The sequence below is a fragment of the Balaenoptera acutorostrata genome, chromosome 16, assembly GCF_949987535.1.
Source record: "Balaenoptera acutorostrata chromosome 16, mBalAcu1.1, whole genome shotgun sequence".
In the NCBI taxonomy this organism is placed as follows: domain Eukaryota; kingdom Metazoa; phylum Chordata; class Mammalia; order Artiodactyla; family Balaenopteridae; genus Balaenoptera; species Balaenoptera acutorostrata.
In genome coordinates, this window is record NC_080079.1 from 34258023 (window position 1) to 34278532 (window position 20510).

At 36.8% G+C, this 20510-nt stretch overlaps 1 protein-coding gene across 1 annotated transcript in view; it reads right to left on the reverse strand.

Moving 5' to 3' along the window:
- PDE6C (phosphodiesterase 6C) overlaps positions 1-20510 on the reverse strand; it is a 66443-nt gene that overhangs the window by 8971 nt on the left and 36962 nt on the right. The window contains exon 15 of the mRNA XM_007187479.2: positions 16515-16602. Within this exon, the coding sequence (XP_007187541.2) occupies positions 16515-16602 (88 nt within the window). The remainder of the gene's footprint in view (positions 1-16514; positions 16603-20510) is intronic.

Here is a 20510-nt window from a genome sequence, read left to right on the forward strand (position 1 = left end):
GTCATCTTTTTATAACAGCTTCCATGACAAGAAAAATGGTATTTTACACAGCAGATATAAGTAGTAGAAAAGCAAGCTGTAATATTTGTTAAAATAATGAGTTTATAATAGCAGTTATATTTTTAAATTGATAGAAGGAAGAAATGGCTGTTGGACACTACAATAAACAAAAAGAAAGCTTGTCTAGATCAAAATTAATGTCTTACTTGAGACAGTGCACAGCAGCCCCTTGGGCATAATCTCTGCACCAAATTGTCTGGATACAGGTTATTTTTAACCTGGTCTGGATTGACCAAGAAGAAGGAAGAGTGGGCCATTTGTCATTTTAATCCCACTTAACCTGCTCCTGATTTTGGTACACTGGTGGCCTGTCCTTGGACTGGTGAGGACCCAGTTGCATATTTACATCACTGAGTCACTGCCTTTATCTGTTCACTGATACACCTTATTATGTTCCCAAAGTAATGTGTATTCTGTAATTCCAACACATACTTTGTAGATCCAGTAGCACTTAACGTCATCCTTGACTTCTGTACTAAGGACAAAAAGTTGGGGTCATGTGTGGAAATGCCTTAAACTTTTAGACAAATTAATAGCACATGAAGTCATTTTAATCCTTATTATATACTGAAAAATTTGCTAAAAGTGGATTTCAGGTGTTCTCACCACACACACACAAAAAGGTTAATATTAATTAACTTGACTGTAGTAATCATTTTACTATATATGTATATCAAAACAGCATGTTGTATACATTAAATATATGTAATTTTAAAAAATTAAAACAAAAACTTAGAAAACAAGAGCCAAATAAAAACATTATAGAATGGGGAGAGGGGGCACACAAAGCAGGCTGCTGAATTTAAAGAAATTCCTTAGGATAGACCTTGAGTCTACCAAATGCCAGATTGTACAGACTACACAACCATCAACCAAGTAAATCAATATTTTTTATGCACAAATTACTTTAATACAGGTACTTTTATTTTTAAACCTGGATACCTGTTGCTATTTACTAAATATATGTGTGTGAGAGAGAAAAGCTATATATAAAGAGATAAAAATAAATGACTTAATACTGTTATACTTCATTTAAGTCATACCTTTTTCTAATCCAAAATAATAAAACAGCTATATTAAAGCAGACAGATTGTCAAAAGGTCTTTCACTTTACAAAGTAAATCAATACTGGATTTTTAAAAAAGATGATTAATGTCACACTTTTTAAATTAGTATAATTAAGAAAAAAGTGTACATTCAACTCTTTTCAGTAGTGCTTCCTTTGTTGATAGCACAATATTCCTTATTTTCACTCTTTTTCTTCTCACTCATTTTCACTTTCATCTAAAAACACTGTACAGGCCTCTAATTGAAAAACCCTTTCTTAATTCAATATTCTATTTTCTCTTTTCCTTCTCTCACAGCTAAGGTTCTTAAAAGAAGAGCTTCTAAGTGGTTTCTTTTTCAGCTATGGATATAGATTCACATAAAAGATCCTGTTTCTGTTTTGTATTGGTTGCTAGAAAGCTCTTCACCAAATCTGTGGCCCATGTCTAATAAATGTTTATACTTTTCACCGTATACATTTTGGGCCTTCACCATACTTCATCTTATTTTTATATTCCCATTAGCCATTTTTTTTTCTTTAATGTTATATTAATTTTTGGACACTCCATTAAAAACATTTTGGAACAAGTTAAGGATTAAACATATATACATGTATGCAGGTTTTTTTTTTTTGAGTAAGCAAAGGCAGAGCCAGTGATCTTTTAATTGGAGCAAGAGGTCCTTAGGATGTGGACAGCACACAGAAGAAGGAAGGATGTCCCTCAAAAATCCAGTTTGACAACACAGCAGCAGCAGAAGAGGAACTGATGGGAAAGCTATGCTGAAATATATCTGCACTGACTCCGATTACTTAGTCGTCTGTGCCAAAGAGAATGCCCTGGGTAACAAGAAGGGATGGCAGGAAGTTTGGCATCAATGGCCAGATCCTAACACAGAGCCTGTAGCTTCAAGGGCTTTGCTTAATATTAGCCTTCCCAGCTTCTGGAAAGCCCAAATTAAAGAGGTGTGTTCCCCAGACCAAAGAAATAGAATCGGTGAGGCAGTGTTTGAGACAATAAATAGGAAGCTGAGGCTGTCCTCAGTGCATTTCTGCCCTTCCTTACAGGATTCTTCAGCAGATGGCAAATTCCATTAAGGAATGAGTCGTTTTCAAAACAAAACCAGTGTAAAACCTCTGCATAAAGACCACAAGAACACAAATCTATGGACTCAATGCAATTCCAACCAGAATACCAACAGGTTTGTGGATATGTGTATGTAAATTGACAAACTGATTTTAAAATTCAAATGAAAATACAAAGGTTTAATAAAAGCCAAGGCAGACTTGAAGTAGAACAAAGCTGGAGAATTTATACTGAAAGAAATTAAGACTTATTATAAAGCTATAGTAGTTAAGATGGTATGATATTGACAAAGGAGAAACTGATCAGTGGAACGGAACAAAACAGAGAGTACGGAAGCAGTCCACCTTATTTTATAATCAGTTACCTGATTTATGACAAAAGGTCTCACTGAAGTGAAGTGAGAAAAGGGTGGCCTTTTTAATAAATGGTGCTGGGTCATCTGGATTTCCACCTGGACAGAAAAATGTATATTGATCTCTACATCAAACCATATATAAAGATAAGTTGTGGACTTCCTTGGTGGCGCAGGGGTTAAGAATCCGCCTGCCAATGCAGGGGACACGGATTCGAGCCCTGGTCCAGGAAGATCCCACATGCTGCGGAGCAGCTGAGCCCGTGCATCACAACTACTGAGCCTGTGCTCTGGAGCCTGTGAGCCACAACTACTGAAGCCCGCACGCCTAGAGCCCATGCTCCGCAACAAGAGAAGCCACCACAATGAGAAGCCCGCGCACTGCAACAAAGAGTAGCCCCTTCTGGTTGCAACTAGAGAAAGCCCGCACACAGCAATGAAGACCCAACGCAGCCAAAAATAAATTTATTTTTTTAAAAAAAGGTAAGTTGTAAAAAGATTGTGGATCTAAATGAGAAAGATGGAACAATAACAGTTATAGAGAAAAATATCTTCATTACCTTGAATAGTCAAAGATTTTTAAGATGAGAAAAAACAGCTATTCTTTAAAAAATTGATCAAATGGACTACATTAAAATTAAGAACTTCTGTTCATCCAAATCCAACATTAAGAGTAAAAAGGCAATTCACAGAAAGGGAGAAAATATTTGCAATACAGATTTCTGACAAAAGATATATAAACCAGAATAAAGAATTCCTACAAATCAAGTTGAGAACAAAGCAACCCCAAAACAGAGAATTTCAAAAGGTCAATAAACATAAACTGTAGTTCATATGTTAATCAATGCTATTTAATTTGACACAAATTAAATTCAGTGCAATGTCACTGCATTCCCATCAGAGTGATTAAAATGAGAAAGATGGAAAGTACAAAGTGTTGGAGAGGATGGCGAGCCACTGGAACTGTTGGTAAGAACATATATCAGTACAACCATTTTGGAAAACTGCTTGTCAGCATTCACCAAAGTTGAACATATGCTCATCCTTTGGCCAAGCAACTCTATTATTTCTAGGTACATACCAAACAGAAATGCACACATGTATTCACAAAAAGACATGTACTAGAGAGTCACAGAACACCATACGTAACAACCCTGAATCAGAAATCACATAAATGTCTTTCAGTAGTTGACTGAGTACATAAATGTAATGTACACACACACACACACACACACACACACACACACACACACACCAACTAAGAAAGTAACATGGAAGAAAGGAACACAAAAAGCAAATGAAAAATATATCAAAGGAAATACCCAGTGGAACATGAAAATTCACACCAGTAATATCCATAGTTTCAAAACCATAAGAACTTAAAGAGGAGACTGTAAGGCAACAGTAAAATTAAAAGTGAACTAGCAGAACTAGTAGTAGAATGAGAAAAATGGAATTGAACATAAAAGCAATATAATTGATGAAATCCACATTAAAGCTATACTCAAGTAGAATAAGCAACTGAACTGCAGCAAGGGACATAGTCCACAGTCTTGAGGAAATTAAAATGGAAAAGAATAAATCTATGAAAATATACAGGCACCTCCCTGGTGGTCCAGTGGTTAAGAATCCGCTTTCCTATGAAGGGGATGTGGGTTCAATCCCTGGTTGGGGAACTAAGATCCCACATGCCGTGGGGCAACTAAGCCCGCACACCACAACTACTGAGCCCTCGCACCACAACTACTGAGCCTGTGCACCACAACTAGAAGGCCACGCAATGCAACTAAGAGCCCACACGCCGCAACGAAAGATCCCATGTGCCGAAACTAAGACCTGATGCAGCCATCAATAAATAAATATTTTAAATATATATATAAAGAACATAATAGAAATAAATGGCAAGAAGACTCAATATATACATAACTGGTATTCCCAGTGTATTAGAAAAATGTTCAAAGATACAATGAAAATAAAAAACTTCCCTGAAATTAAAAAAGAATTCTATGGATCATAAGTGTAACCCATGACAAGGAAAAAATAGATGCAGAATGGTCAATACCCAGACATTCAGACAAAGTTACTAAAATATGAAGAATTAAGAATCATATGAAAAGATATACAATGGAGAAAAGACAGCCTCTTCAGCAAGTGGTGCTGCGAAAACTGGACAGCTACATGTAAAAGAATGAAATTAGAACACTCCCTAACACCATACACAAAAATAAACTCAAAATGGATTCGAGACCTAAATGTAAGACCGGACACTATAAAACTCTTAGAGGAAAACATAGGAAGAACACTCTTTGACATAAATCACAGCAAGATCTTTTTTGATCCACCTCCTAGAGTAATGGAAATAAAAACAAAAATAAATGGGACCTAATGAAACTTCAAAGCTTTTGCACAGCAAAGGAGACCATAAACAAGACGAAAAGACAACCCTCAAAATGGGAGAAAATATTTGCAAACGAATCAACGGACAAAGGATTAATCTCCAAAATATATAAACAGCTCAGGCAGCTCAATGTTAAAGAAACAAACAACCCAATCCAAAAATGGGCAGAAGACCTAAATAGACATTTCTCCAAAGAAGACATACAGATGGCCAAGAAGCACATGAAAAGCTGCTCAACATCACTAAGTATTAGAGAAATGCAAATCAAAACTACAATGAGGTATCACCTCACACCAGTTAGAATGGGCATCATCAGAAAATCTACAAACAACAAATGCTGGAGAGGGTGTGGAGAAAAGGGAACCCTCTTGCACTGTTGGTGGGAATTGATACAGCCACTATGGAGAACAGTATGGAGGTTCCTTTAAAAACTAAAAATAGAATTACCATATGATCCAGCAATCCCACTACTGGGCATATACCCAGAGAAAAACCATAATTCAAAAAGACACATGCGACTTTAAAAAAACCACTGCCTTGCCCTCTACTAAGGTGCTTGAGTCTTTCTCTGGCGGGCGTTCTCTCCCATCGTCTTACATCAAAACCAGCGCTCTCTGACCCCCCAAAGGACGTGAAGAGATATCTGCCCACCTTCTGTAAGACAAAACTGAAGTTCTTCTTGAGCTGCCGTGTGGACGAAAGGCTCTTGGTGCTCCAGCCAGGCATCAGGGCCGTGCCTCTGAGGTGGGAGAGCCAACTTCAGAACACTGGTCCACAAGAGACCTCCCAGCTCCACGTAATACCAAACGGCAAAAATCTCCCAGAGATCTCCATCTCAACATCAAGACCCAGCTTCACTCAACGACCAGCAAGCTACAGTGCTGGACATCCTATGCCAAACAACTAGCTAGACAGGAACACAACCCCATCCATTGGCAGAGAGGCTGCCTAAAATCATAATAAGGCCACAGACACCACAAAATACACCACCAGACGTGGACATGCCCACCAGAAAGACAAGATCTAGCCTCATCCACCAGAACTCAGGCACTAGTTCCCTCCACCAGGAAGCCTACACAACCCACTGAACCAACCTTAGCCGCTGGGGACAGATACCCAAAACAACGGGAACTACGAACCTGCAGCCTGTGAAAAGGAGACCCCAAACACAGTAAGATAGGCAAAATGAGACGACAGAAAAACACACAGCAGGTGAAGGAGCAGGCTCAAAACACACTGGACTTAACAAATGAAGAGGAAATAGGTAGTCTACCTGAAAAAGAATTCAGAATAATGATAGTAAGGATGATCCAAAATCTTGGAAATAGAATAGACAAAATGCAAGAAACATTTAACAAGGATGTAGAAGAACTAAAGAGGAACCAAGCAATGATGAAAAACACAATAAATGAAATTAAAAATACTCTAGATGGGATCAATAGTAGAATAACTGAGGCAGAAGAAAGGATAAGTGACCTGGAAGATAAAATGGTGGAAATAACTACTACAGAGCAGGATAAAGAAAAAAGAATGAAAAGAACTGAGGACAGTCTCAGGGACCTCTGGGACAACATTAAACGTGCCAACATTCGAATTATAGGGGTACCAGAAGAAGAAGAGAAAAAGAAAGGGACTGAGAAAATTTTTGAAGAGATTATAGTTGAAAACTTCCCTAATATGGGAAAGGAAATAGTTAATCAAGTCCTGGAAGCACAGAGAGTCCCATACAGGATAAACCCAAGGAGGAACACGCCAAGACACATATTAATCAAACTGTCAAAAATTAAATATAAGGAAAGCATATTAAAGGCAGCAAGGGAAAAAAAACAAATAACACACAAGGGAATCCCCATAAGGTTAACATCTGATCTCTCAGCAGAAACTCTGCAAGCCAGAAGGGAGTGGCAGGATATACTTAAAGTCATGAAGGAGAAAAACCTACAACCAAGATTACTCTACCCAGCAAGGATCTCATTCAGATTCGATGGAGAAATTAAAACCTTTACAGACAAGCAAAAGCTGAGAGAGTTCAGCACCACCAAACCAGCTTTACAACAAATGCTAAAGGAAATTCTCTAGGCAAGAAACACAAGAGAAGGAAAACACCTACAATAACAAACCCAATACATTTAAGAAAATGGGACTAGGAACATACATATCGATAATTACCTTGAATGTAAATGGATTAAATGCTCCCACCAAAAGACACAGGCTGGCTGAATGGATACAAAAACAAGACCCATACATATGCTGTCTACAAGAGACCCACTTCAGACCTAGGGACACATACAGACTGAAAGTGAGGGGATGGAAAAAGATATTCCATGCAAATGGAAATCAAAAGAAAGCTGGAGTAGCAATTCTCATATCAGACAAAATAGACTTTAAAATAAAGACTATTACAAGAGACAAAGAAGGACACTATATAATGATCAAGGGATCGATCCAAGAGGAAGGTATAACAATTGTAAATATTTATGCACCCAACATAGGAGCACCTCAATACATAAGGCAAATACTAACAGCCATGAAAGGGGAAATTGACAGCAACACAATCATAGTAGGGGACTTTAACACCCCACTTTCACCAATGGACAGATCATCCAAAATGAAAATAAATAAGGAAACACAAGCTTTAAATGATACATTAAACAATATGGACTTAATTGATATTTATAGGACATTCCACCCAAAAACAACAGAATACACATTTTTCTCAAGTGCTCATGGAACATTCTCCAGGATAGATCATATCTTGGGTCACAAATCAAGCCTTGGTAAATTTAAGAAAATTGAAATCGTATCAAGTATCTTTTCCGACCACAATGCTATGAGACTAGATATCAATTACAGGAAAAGATCTGTAAAAAATACAAACACATGGAGGCTACACAATACATTACTTAATAACGAAGTGATTACTGAAGAAATCAAAGGGGAAATCAAAAAATACCTAGAAACAAATGACAATGGAGACACGACGACCCAAAACCTATGGGACACAGCAAAAGCAGTGCTAAGAGGGAAGTTTATAGCAATACAAGCCTACCTCAAGAAACAGGAAACATCTCGAATAAACAACCTAACCTTGCACCTAAAGCAATTAGAGAAAGAAGAACAAAAAAACCCCAAAGCCAGCAGAAGGAAAGAAATTATAAAGATCAGGTCAGAAATAAATGAAAAAGAAATGAAGGAAACAATAGCAAAAATCAATGAAACTAAAAGCTGGTTCTTTGAGAAGATAAACAAAATTGATAAACCATTAGCCAGACTCATCAAGAGAAAAAGGGAGAAGACTCAGATCAATAGAATTAGAAATGAAAAAGGAGAAGTAACCACTGACACTGCAGAAATACAAAAGATCATGAGAGATTACTACAAGCAACTATATGCCAATAAAATGGACAACCTGGAAGAAATGGACAGATTCTTAGAAATGCACAAACTGCCGAGACTGAACCAGGAAGAAATAGAAAATATGAACAGACCAATCACAAGCACTGAAATTGAAACTGTGATTAAAAACCTTCCAACAAACAAAAGCCCAGGACCAGATGGCTTCACAGGCGAATTCTATCAAACATTTAGAGAAGAGCTAACACCTATCCTTCTCAAACTCTTCCAAAATATTGCAGAGGGAGGAACACTCCCAAACTCATTCTACGAGGCCACCATCACCCTGATACCAAAACCAGACAAAGATGTCACAAAGAAAGAAAACTACAGGCCAATATCACTGATGAACATAGATGCAAAAATCCTCAACAAAATACTAGCAAACAGAATCCAACAGCACATTAAAAGGATCATACACCATGATCAAGTGGGGTTTATCCCAGGAATGCAAGGATTCTTCAATATACGCAAATCAATCAATGTGATACACCATATTAACAAATTGAAGGAGAAAAACCATATGATCATCTCAATAGATGCAGAGAAAGCTTTTGACAAAATTCAACACCCATTTATGATAAAAGCCCTGCAGAAAGTAGGCATAGAGGGAACTTTCCTCAACATAATAAAGGCCATATATGACAAACCCACAGCCAACATTGTCCTCAATGGTGAAAAACTGAAACCATTTCCACTAAGATCAGGAACAAGACAAGGTTGCCCACTCTCACCACTATTATTCAACATAGTTCTGGAAGTCCTAGCCACAGTAATCAGAGAAGACAAAGAAATAAAAGGAATCCAAATCGGAAAAGAAGAAGTAAAGCTGTCACTATTTGCAGATGACATGATACTATACATAGAGAATCCTAAAGATGCTACCAGAAAACTCCTAGAGCTAATCAATGAATTTGGTAAAGTAGCAGGATACAAAATTAATGCACAGAAATCTCTTGCATTTCTATACACTAATGACGAAAAATCTGAAAGTGAAATTAAGAAAACACTCCCATTTACCATTGCAACAAAAAGAATAAAATATCTAGGAATAAACCTACCTAAGGAGACAAAAGACCTGTATGCAGAAAATTATAAGACACTGATGAAAGAAATTAAAGATGATACAAATAGATGGAGAGATATACCATGTTCCTGGATTGGAAGAATCAACATTGTGAAAATGTCTCTACTACCCAAAGCAATCTACAGATTCAATGCAATCCCTATCAAACTACCACTGGCATTTTTCACAGAACTAGAACAAAAAATTTCACAATTTGTATGGAAACACAAAAGACCCCGAATAGCCAAAGCAATCTTGAGAACGAAAAATGGAGCTGGGGGAATCAGGCTCCCTGACTTCAGACTGTATTACAAAGCTTCAGTAATCAAGACAGTTTGGTATTGGCACAAAAACAGAAATATAGATCAATGGAACAGGATAGAAAGCCCAGAGATAAACCCACACACATATGGTCAACTTATCTTTGATAAAGGAGGCAAGCATATACAGTGGAGAAAAGACAGCCTCTTCAATAAGTGGTGCTGGGAAAATTGGACAGGAACATGTAAAAGTATGAAATTAGAACACTCCCTGACACCATGCACAAAAATAAACTCAAAATGGATTAAAGACCTAAGTGTAAGGGCAGACACTATCAAACTCTTAGAGGAAAACATAGGCAGAACACTCTATGACATACATCACAGCAAGATTCTTTTTGACCCAGCTCCCAGAGAAATGGAAATAAGTACACAAATAAACAAATGGGACCTAATGAAACTGAAAAGCTTTTGCACAGCAAAGGAAACCATAAACAAGACCAAAAGACAACCCTCAGAATGGGAGAAAATATTTGCAAATGAAGCAACTGACAAAGGATTAATCTCCAAGATTTACAAGCAGCTCATGCAGCTCAATAACAAAAAAACGAACAACCCAATCCAAAAATGGGCAGAAGATCTAAATAGACATTTCTCCAAAGAAGATATACAGATGGCCTACAGACACATGAAAGAATGCTCAACATCATTAATCATTAGAGAAATGCAAATCAAAACTACAATGAGATATCATCTCACACCGGTCAGAATGGCCATCATCAAAAAATCTAGAAACAATAAATGCTGGAGAGGGTGTGGAGGAAAGGGAACACTCTTGCACTGTTGGTGGGAATGTAAATTGATACAGCCACTATGGAGAACAGTATGGAGGTTCCTTAAAAAACTACAAATAGAACTACCATACGACCCAGCAATCCCACTACTGGGCATATACCCTGAGAAAACCATAGGTCAAAAAGAGTCATGTACCAAAATGTTCATTGCAGCTCTATTTACAATAGCCAGGACATGGAAGCAACCTAAATGTCCATCGACAGATGAATGGATAAAGAAGATGTGGCACATATATACAATGGAATATTACTCAGCCATAAAAAGAAATGAAATGGAGGTATTTGTAATGAGGTGGATGGAGTTAGAGTCTGTCATACAGAGTGAAGTAAGTCAGAAGGAGAAAAACAAATACAGTATGCTAACACATATATATGGAATCTAAGGGAAAAAAAAAAAAAAAAAAAAGGCCATGAAGAACCTAGTGGCAAGACGGGAATAAAGACACAGACCTACTAGAGAATGGACTTGAGGATATGGGGAGGGGGTGGGGTGAGATGTGACAGGGTAAGAGAGTGTCATGGACATATATACACTACCAAATGTAAAATAGATAGCTAGTGGGAAGCAGCCGCATAGCACAGGGAGATCAGCTCGGTGCTTTGTGACCACCTAGAGGGGTGGGATGGGGAGGGTGGGAGGGAGGGAGATGCAAGAGGGAAGAGAAATGGGAACATATTGTATATGTATAACAGATTCACTTTGTTATAAAGCAGATGCTAACACACTATTGTAAGGCAATTATACTTCAATAAAGATGTTTGAAAAAAAAAAAAAAAGACACATGCACCCCAATGTTCATTGCAGCACTATTTACAATAGCCAGGTCATGGAAGAAACCTAAATGCCCATCGACAGACGAATGGATAAAGAAGTTGTGGTACATATATACAATGGAATATTACTCAGCCATAAAAAGGAACGAAATTGAGTCATTTGTTGAGACGTGGATGGATCTAAAGACTGTCATACAGAGTGAAGTAAGTCAGAAAAACAAATATCGTATATTAACACATGTATGTGGAACCTAGAAAAATGGTACAGATGAACCAGTTTGCAGGGCAGAAGTTGAGACACAGATGTAGAGAACAAACGTGTGGACACCAAAGGGGGAAAGCCACTGTGGGGTGGGGATGGTGGTGTGCTGAATTGGGCGATTGGGATTGACATGTATACACTGATGTGTATGAAATTGATGACTAATAAGAACCTGCAGTATAAAACAAACAAACACACAAACAAAAAAGAATCACATGAGTATCTATGCAGAAAAATCAAGTCACATTAGCGGGAGAAAATCAGATTGGCCATTTATACCTCTCAGGGCAATGCTTCAGTGCTGAAAGACATTGGAGCAAGGTCCTACAATTTCTGAGAAAAAGAAAGTGTGACCCAAGACCTTTATATTCTGCCAAACTGACTTTCAAAACTAAATGTAACAAACAGATCTTCTTAGGCATGTACTTAGCTTAGACTCTCTGGGAGAAACTACCAGATAACACAGATCGAGCTAATCAAGATAAAATAAAATACACAGGAATGGACAAGCCATGGTAGAAAGACTGCGGTTAAGTATCAGGCCCATTTAAAAGTAGAATTAGGAATAAACAATTGCGCCTCTTTGGTCTTGGCCACAGAAGAGAGATGACAAAGGGAACACTGTCGTTTGGAAAGCATCACAATGAGACGCACACTGTGGCTCTAAGGCCTCCCACCTTCAGAAGCACACCTGTGACACATGTGGCTGCCCTACCAGGCAGAAGAGGAAGTGTGCCTGGAGTGCCTAGGCTGAGGACAGAACACCACTGGGGCCGGGCAAGTGAAGCACCTACAGATTGTATACTGAAGATTCAGGCATGGATTCTGGGGAGAACAACACCTAACCCAAGAGAGCCACTGGGGTAAGATCCAGTTCATCTTAGGGATTTCAGCCATTAGTCATGCAATAAATGCTCTGGTTTAAAAAAAATAGACAATTGTGGAAATTATAGAGCAAAATGAATTTTATAACTACTGATAACAGTAAAAAAAAATACTTTTAATGATAATAAATACCTTACAAAACAGAGGTGGAGATGCTGGAAGCAGTATAAGTATATAATTGTTTCACGTTTCATAGCAGGGAGTTCATGGATGATGTAAAGTTAACACGTATGGTCTAAAATCAAACATCTAAATGCTCATTATAGTTTTTCACACTTTCCCGTAATCACTGGTTATTGATTTTAGGGTTCTCTTTAAGAACTAATATCTCTTGTGATAAGAACACAGTTCTCTGAAGTTCTGTAATTCTTTCCATTAAAAAAAAAAGTTTCTTCTGTTAAATTCAAGTAAAATTAAAATTTTCATTGAAAATAAATGGACTACCACTCAGCAATGAAAAGGAATGAATCACTGCTGATTCATTCATTCAGCACGAACAAATCACAAAATTATTATTCTGTATGAAAGAATCCAGCATAAAAGAGTAATAATTGCATGATTGCATTTATATAAAAATCTAGAAGATTTAAACTATAGTGACTAAAAACATTTCAATGGTTGCTTCGGGCTGGGAGGAGAGAGAGGCATCGACTGCCTGGGGGCACGAGGAATCCTTTGGGATGACAGAAGTGGTCTGTATCTTGAGTGTGGTAGTTCCCAGGTGTATGAATAGAATCCATAGAATTTTTATGAAAAACACATTAAAGGGATGCCGCTTATTGTACATACATTACACTTCAATAAACTTAATTAAATAAAAACTCTAACCAAAAAAATAGCTTGGATAATAAGATCCCATTTTTCTAAAATTGTTTCTATCCTTCTCCCTTTACATATTCACAGAGGGCTACAATGAAGTTCATTAAATGTTAATGAAATGTCTATTTCTGAGTGATAGGATTTAAAGTGATTTTTTAATATTTATCTTTGGAATGTTTCCTATTGCTTGAATTTTTATAGTGGGCATGTGTAATTTTTACAACAACTATTGTCATTAATTTAAAATATAGATAAGTCTATAATATTCCATGTGTTCTTCTGGGGAATTGTGCTGGACACGTGATGTAGAGACAGGTTTCACGTGCCCACAGAAAGCATCTAACTTTGCTCCCTCTCTACCAATAACAGGCCATTTTTGTTCTCCTAGTGCCATGAAAATGGCAATAAAATATAATTTCTGCATAGCACACTAAAATAGAAATGGCTCCAATTCATCCTGATGAGGGCACTCAGGGGAGATGAGTTCTAGTCTTCAATGTGGTACATGCGACACCCATAAGAGAAGATTGCCAACATGTTTGTGGTTTGCTGGTGACCATACACAAGATATTTAATTTCTTCTTCATTCCTTCTTTGTATAATACAAGGTCAATGTGAAAAAGCATAAATAAAGTTCGTGAAGAAGTGTTTTGAATAATAAAAGTGTTGTTATTTATGCTGAGCAATGCATTTTGTCATTCCGACAGTACACTATAGTATTAAAGTTTCTATTCTGACAAATTTGGTTAACAAGACTTTTCCACCTATTCATTAGGTTAAAGGGTGGATTTCTGACTAGTTTAGAATACAGATGGTTCTGTCCTCAAAGCAGGGAATCCAACTCTACTGGGACATAAAGATATTTTAGTTCAAAGCCTGATAATATACAAAACAAAATGAGTAACGTCCACAATATGACAAAATTGCTAGATAAATCATAAGGATTTCCCTTATGTAAAAAAATTAGTTTTAAGTGTAAACATTTTCTTTACACAAAAAATAAATAAATGAACTATTGTCTCTCAAAAAAAATGTACTGAGACAACTGTATTGTCTCAAAAAAGAACACCTGATGGTTAAAATTTCATTTTTTTCAGGATTCAATTTGCCTGCTCATAAAATGCTCTTGTGATTGCATTTATTGCCTAGCGACTCTATTTACAACCCTTAAAAGTCTGCAATTAGCAGGTCGAATAGCACTGTAGACAGGTCCTCGCCAAAGCAGTACGGATTACTAAGATGCAATATTCCTTTTTAGAAAGAATAATAAGCCTTTATATAGCCATCAAAACCAGTTCAGACTGCAGAGTAAATAACATTTAAAAAATTAAGATGGAAAACAACAACTCTATTATAACTCTCAAATCCCAGAAAGGAAAAACATATGAGCTACTAGGAGCCTTCCAAAGTTAAGCACTTAAACATTTGGCTGTAAAGGTTTTAAAATATATTTTGCGTTAGTAGGAAACGTAAAATTAAATAAATTATTTTTGATACTACCTGCCTGTGGTATACGTCATCAGTGGGATGAATGGAAAATTCTTACTCAAAAATACAAGACTGTCCCAACCAGTAAAACAAAGACTCATAACAAATTGGATAATAACAATTTACTCTTATCTTCCTAAACTACTTTCAATTCTACTCTTTCTAATTCTCATAGGACAGATATTATCATCCTTTTTATGATACTACTGCAGGGACAGGTCCTGGCTACACATGAGAATTATGAAAATTCTTATTAAAAATGCAGATTCCTGGGTCCAATCCCCAGGGAGCCTGGTAAGCGCGAGATGAAGCCCAGGATGTGTTTTTAAAAGCCTGCCCACCTCCGCCCTGTGAAATCGATCATTCTGACACAGATGGTCTGTGTCCCCCTGTCTGGACGCAGCCTGCAATCACAGGCTGTTAAAAACATTTAAAACGTGTTTGTTTGTTTTGTTTTTCCACTTTTCTGCTGGTTGCCCTGTCTTACAAGTTTTCCCACTTGGCTTTTGATTATATAGAAGAATGTAGTGTTATCTTTCTAAACTTGGACATATTTCCATATACCCTCGTCCCCTGAGCCTAAAAAAAGATTATTATCGAAACTGAAAAAAGCTCCACTCTCCCGAGGGCTTATTTATCCTAACGAACTCGTATGATTCTAGACAGTTTCTCTGTCGAGACAAAACAGTATTCCCCTCCATCTAATAATGATTCATTCTGGGTTAGAATTTTCTCAAGATATTTTTTTTTAAAGTATAACTAGATTATATTCACCACCTTTCTCACAAGCCTATATACCCCTTCAAATAAAATCAGTAAAAAGAATAATGACTGCCTTCTACAGAAGGTTAGTAGTACATGATATTGCGTAAATCAAAGTGAATTCAAGACCAAGCTTAAGCCACTTCCTGTGAAAAGCTTCCTGATCCCGCCCCTCTTCTCCCCTGTGTCCTGCCCACTCCTGAATGTGACACCTCCCTCTGGAACTCTGGGGAGATTCACTCAGTGCCTCTGATGGCAGTTGTTCTATCTGTCATACAGCCTGATTTCACACCTGCCCCCCAGCTACCAAAGCTTGACTTTCTCAAAGATACAGACAGTGCCTTACAGTACATGCCACATGAACCAGAAAAGCAGTGGCTGCATAGCCTCCTTTTCTCTTTACATTCATACATACCCAGGGTGCACAGAGCCCCCTCACATCCACCTTAAGCTTTTTCTTCTTTCTTCACAAACCCACAGAGATTCTGTGACTTTCTATGGCTCTTTTCTATCTCAGCTACTTCCAACTTGGCTGTTCAAAAACTATTGCAGGGGCTTCCCTGGTGGCGCAGTGGTTGAGAATCTGCCTGCCAATGCAGGGGACACGGGTTCGAGCCCTGATCTGGGAAGGTCCCACATGCCGCGGAGCAACTAGGCCCGTGAGCCACAGTTACTGAGCCTGCGCGTCTGGAGCCTGTGCTCCGCAACAAGAGAGGCCGCGATAATGAGAGGCCTGTGCACCGCAATGAAGAGTGGCCCCACTTGCCGCAACTAGAGAAAGCCCTCGCACAGAAACGAAGACCCAACACAGCCATAAATAAATAAATTAATTAATTTTTTAAAAAAAGAAAAAAAAAACTATTGCAATATAGCAATTTCTATCAATTGACTTCAATAAGGGTATATACTGTCAACCGCCAGAACTTTCTAAGCGTTTTCTGTGGCTTAGTGCTTTGATCCAGAGCTTGTGAGCTACCCTAGAGAGACAGAGAGAGAGAGACCCACGTACCTCATCCTGCAGGAGAGTCTTACTGTACTCCAGGTGGTGCCTCTCCAAGATGGACGATCCATGAAGCCTTGCTAATGGAGATGTGGATCTAGGAGGAAAAGGATAATTTTAGCTATTTAAACATTACACATAAGGTTACATGATACAGAATCTTTACAATCTGAGGATTTTTTTCATTTCTTCCCTCTCCCCTAATGCCTGTGAAACAGTTGGAAGTAACATATTGGAAAAGAATTTTTAGATTTAGAACAGGAGAATATGCTCTTTTTAAAAAATCCTTTTTAAAAAAAAAAAACCCTAATTTGTTAAATGCATAAAATGATTGACTTGTTTAAACTATGAAGTTTGGTTCACTCCCTGCATCTAAAATTGTTAACTTCCCTGGAGCTTATGGAGGTGACTATGACTTATAGAACATGTAACAAACTTGTTGAAGCCCATAGTTTATTTGCACAGGAAGTGTATATTAAGAATTTCCAGGAACCAAAATGAAAATGATGATAAAGTAACATTTCTTTTCTCCTCTAAGACAGTGACATAAATTTAAATTTCCCATTTGTTAGTGGTGAGGTCACAGTTTTATGTAAAGTGGGGTCTTTGGTACCCTGTCTTTCTATAATTCTTCCTGTTCAAGGAAGGGGAAGCAACATTGAAAATAAAAAGGTGTGCACAGGGAACTCTGTTCAATATTCTATAATAACCTAAATGGGAAAAAAACTTGAAAAAGAACAGATACATGTATATGTGTAACTGAATCACTTTGCTGTACACCTGAAACTAACACAATGTTGTAAATCACCTATACTCCAATATAAAATAAAAATTTTTTTAAAAAAGAAAATAAAAAGGTGAAAAGATGGAGAGAAGCTGAGGTGAAAGGTCTAATAGATATAAAATAAAAATTTTATAAAATATAAAATAAAATAAAAATATATAATAAAATAAAAATAAAAATAAAATATAAAATAAAAATTTTTTTAAAAAAGAAAATAAAAAGGTGAAAAGATGGAGAGAAGCTGAGGTGAAAGGTCTAATAGATAATATGAAGACTTTGTTATAGAAATATGGAATAAATAATTTTAAGGAAGGGAGAAATCAGAAATATGGGTGGCAGTCTTAGTAGAGTTTCATTTAATTTCAGAAAGAACAGAACTTTAGGGAGGAAAGGAGTCATTAGCAGGTCACTAACAAGTCTGGTAAACCAAGTATTCTAGTTAGGGAACAATCAGACTATGTCCGATCCACACTATAATTGATCATAATTGATCATAATTTTAATACATATTCAAATACCTACACTGTGTCAGCACTGGAGATTTAAACAAATAAAAAAAGCTCAATTTCAGTTAGAAATGAGTGGTATTTTAGTTCCTTTAGGTTTAAAAACATTACTCAAGAAAGGTTACTGGGGAGCTAGATATTCAACCAGTCTCAAAATAACACCTCACGGATTACATATTAATACAAAGGAGAAAATGTACCTTTGCATAAAGAGAGCTGCTGAATATTACTCATAAATAGTTTAACTTAACCTTGTAGTTAATGGAACAAATTGATATCATGAGCCTCCTGATGCAATGCACTGAGAAGGACACAACATCACCTACGTAGAATTCCCACCAAAAATGTTTACCCTGAATCTAGTAATCAGAAAACAACTGGACAAATCCAAATTGAGGGATATTATGCAAAACAACTGGTCTAGACTCTTCAAAAATGTCAACATTCTGAAAGATCAAAAAAAGTTAAGGAACAATTCTAGATTAAAGGAGATTCAAGATATTTGATGACTAAATGCAATGTGTGAGCCTTGATTGGACCCAAAACAGAGAAGAAAAGATAGTTATAAAGGACATTATTGGGGAAATTGGAATAAACATTCTATATTAGATAACAGTATTCTACCAATGTTAAATTTCTTGAGAGAGATCATTATATTGCGTTTATATAAACAAATGTCCTCCACGTTCTCAGGAAATATGTGCTGAAATATTTTTGGGTGAAATGTCATGCATGAGGCCTGCAACTATCTCACAAATGGTTTAGTAAAGAAAAAAAGAAAAAAATTATTTTACACACACACACATCTGTTAACCCAGTTGAGTAACATCCCAACTTCCTGAAGGAATCTGAAGATGTGGGGTGGGTGTGGGCGACTATTGTCAGTATATTCTGGGAAATTTTGCAGTGGTAAAGATGATTGAAGACTGGATACAAGTAAATTTTATCCTAAAATTTAAGAAGTAGAAAATGGTATAATCTGTAGATGACAGAACAGGGAGATTGACGTTAATCTATGAAACAGTTTAAACTGCTTCAGAGTTTGTAAGCACTTACAGAATAACTATTAGGAAATTCCAGAGAAGGTTTAGAAAGAGAAAATGATGCTGAATTGATGTTATGAACACTTTTGTGATATGGTTTGTGAGAGAGGAAGGCCAGAAACAGTGTGTGTCTGGATTCCAGCAAGACAACTGAGAAGAAGCCTCAAGATATGTTCTGTATGAGTTGGAATACTGAGTGTGGACAAATACTGAACAGCACCGCCCAGTGAGTGCTGCTTAATTAACTGTCTTCCCCAGGGATAGCTTTCTAGCCCCAAGTCTCAGAACTCTGCCCTGGTTTTGTCCTGATGCACAGTTTTATCAATGACTTGAATGAATATTGATGGAAATCATGACTATCTAATTTTCAGATGATAAAAAAGCTGGAAAAAATAACTAATCCATTGGCTGACAGACTGCTTTAAAAGGCAATTTCAATTAAGAGTGGAATAAAGAATCAGATTAATACAGCAAAGGAAACCATAAGTGAAATGAAAAGACAACCTACGGAATGGGAGAAAATATTTGCAAACAGTGTGACCGCCAAGCGATTAATTTCCAAAATATACAAACAGCTCATACAGCTCAATATAAAAAAACAAACTAACGACCCAATCAAAAAATGGGCAGAAGACCTAAATAGACATCTCTCCAAAGAAGACATACAGATGGCCAACAGGGACAAGAAAAGATGCTCAACATTGCTAATTAGTAGAGAAACGCAAATCAAAACTACAATGAGGTATCACCTCACACCAGTCAGAATGGCCATCATTTAAAAAATCTACAAATAATAAATTCTGGAGAGGATGTGGAGAAAAGCGAACCCTCCTACAGTGTTGGTGGGAATGTAAGTTGGTGCAGTCACTATGGAAAACAGTATGGAGGTTCCTTATAAAACTAAAAATAGAGTTACTATGTGATTCAGCAATACCACTCCTGGGCGTATATCAGGAAAAGACGAAAACTCTAATTCAGAAAGATACATGCACCCCAATGTTCATAGCAGCACTATTTACAATAGCCAGGACAAGGAAGCAACCTAAATGTCCATCGACAGATGAACGGATACAGAAGATGTGGTGTATATATATATATATATATGGTATACATATCATACAGAAAATGTGGGAGATATATATATATATGTGTGTGTGTGTGTGTATGTATATATATATATATATATATATATATATATATATGATGGAATATTACTCAGCCATATAAAAGAATGAAATAATGCTATTTGCAGCAACATGGATGGACCTAGAGATTATCCTATTAAGTGAAGTAAGTCAGAGAAAGACAAATATTATATGATATCACTTATATGTGGAATCAAAAAATCATACAAATGAACTTATTTACAAAACAGAAATAGACTCACAGACATAGAAAACAAACTTAGGTTACCAACGGGGAAAGAGGGAGGGAGGGATAAATTAGGAGTTTGGGAATAACACACACACACCACCATATATAAAACAGATAAACATCAAGGACCTACTGTATAGCACAGGGAACTATATTCAATATCTTATAATAACCTTTAATGGAAAAGAATCTGAAAAAGATAGATTATATATATACATATATATGTATATATATAAAACTGAATCACTTTGCTGTACACCGGAAACTAACACAACGTTGTAAATCAACTAAACTTCTT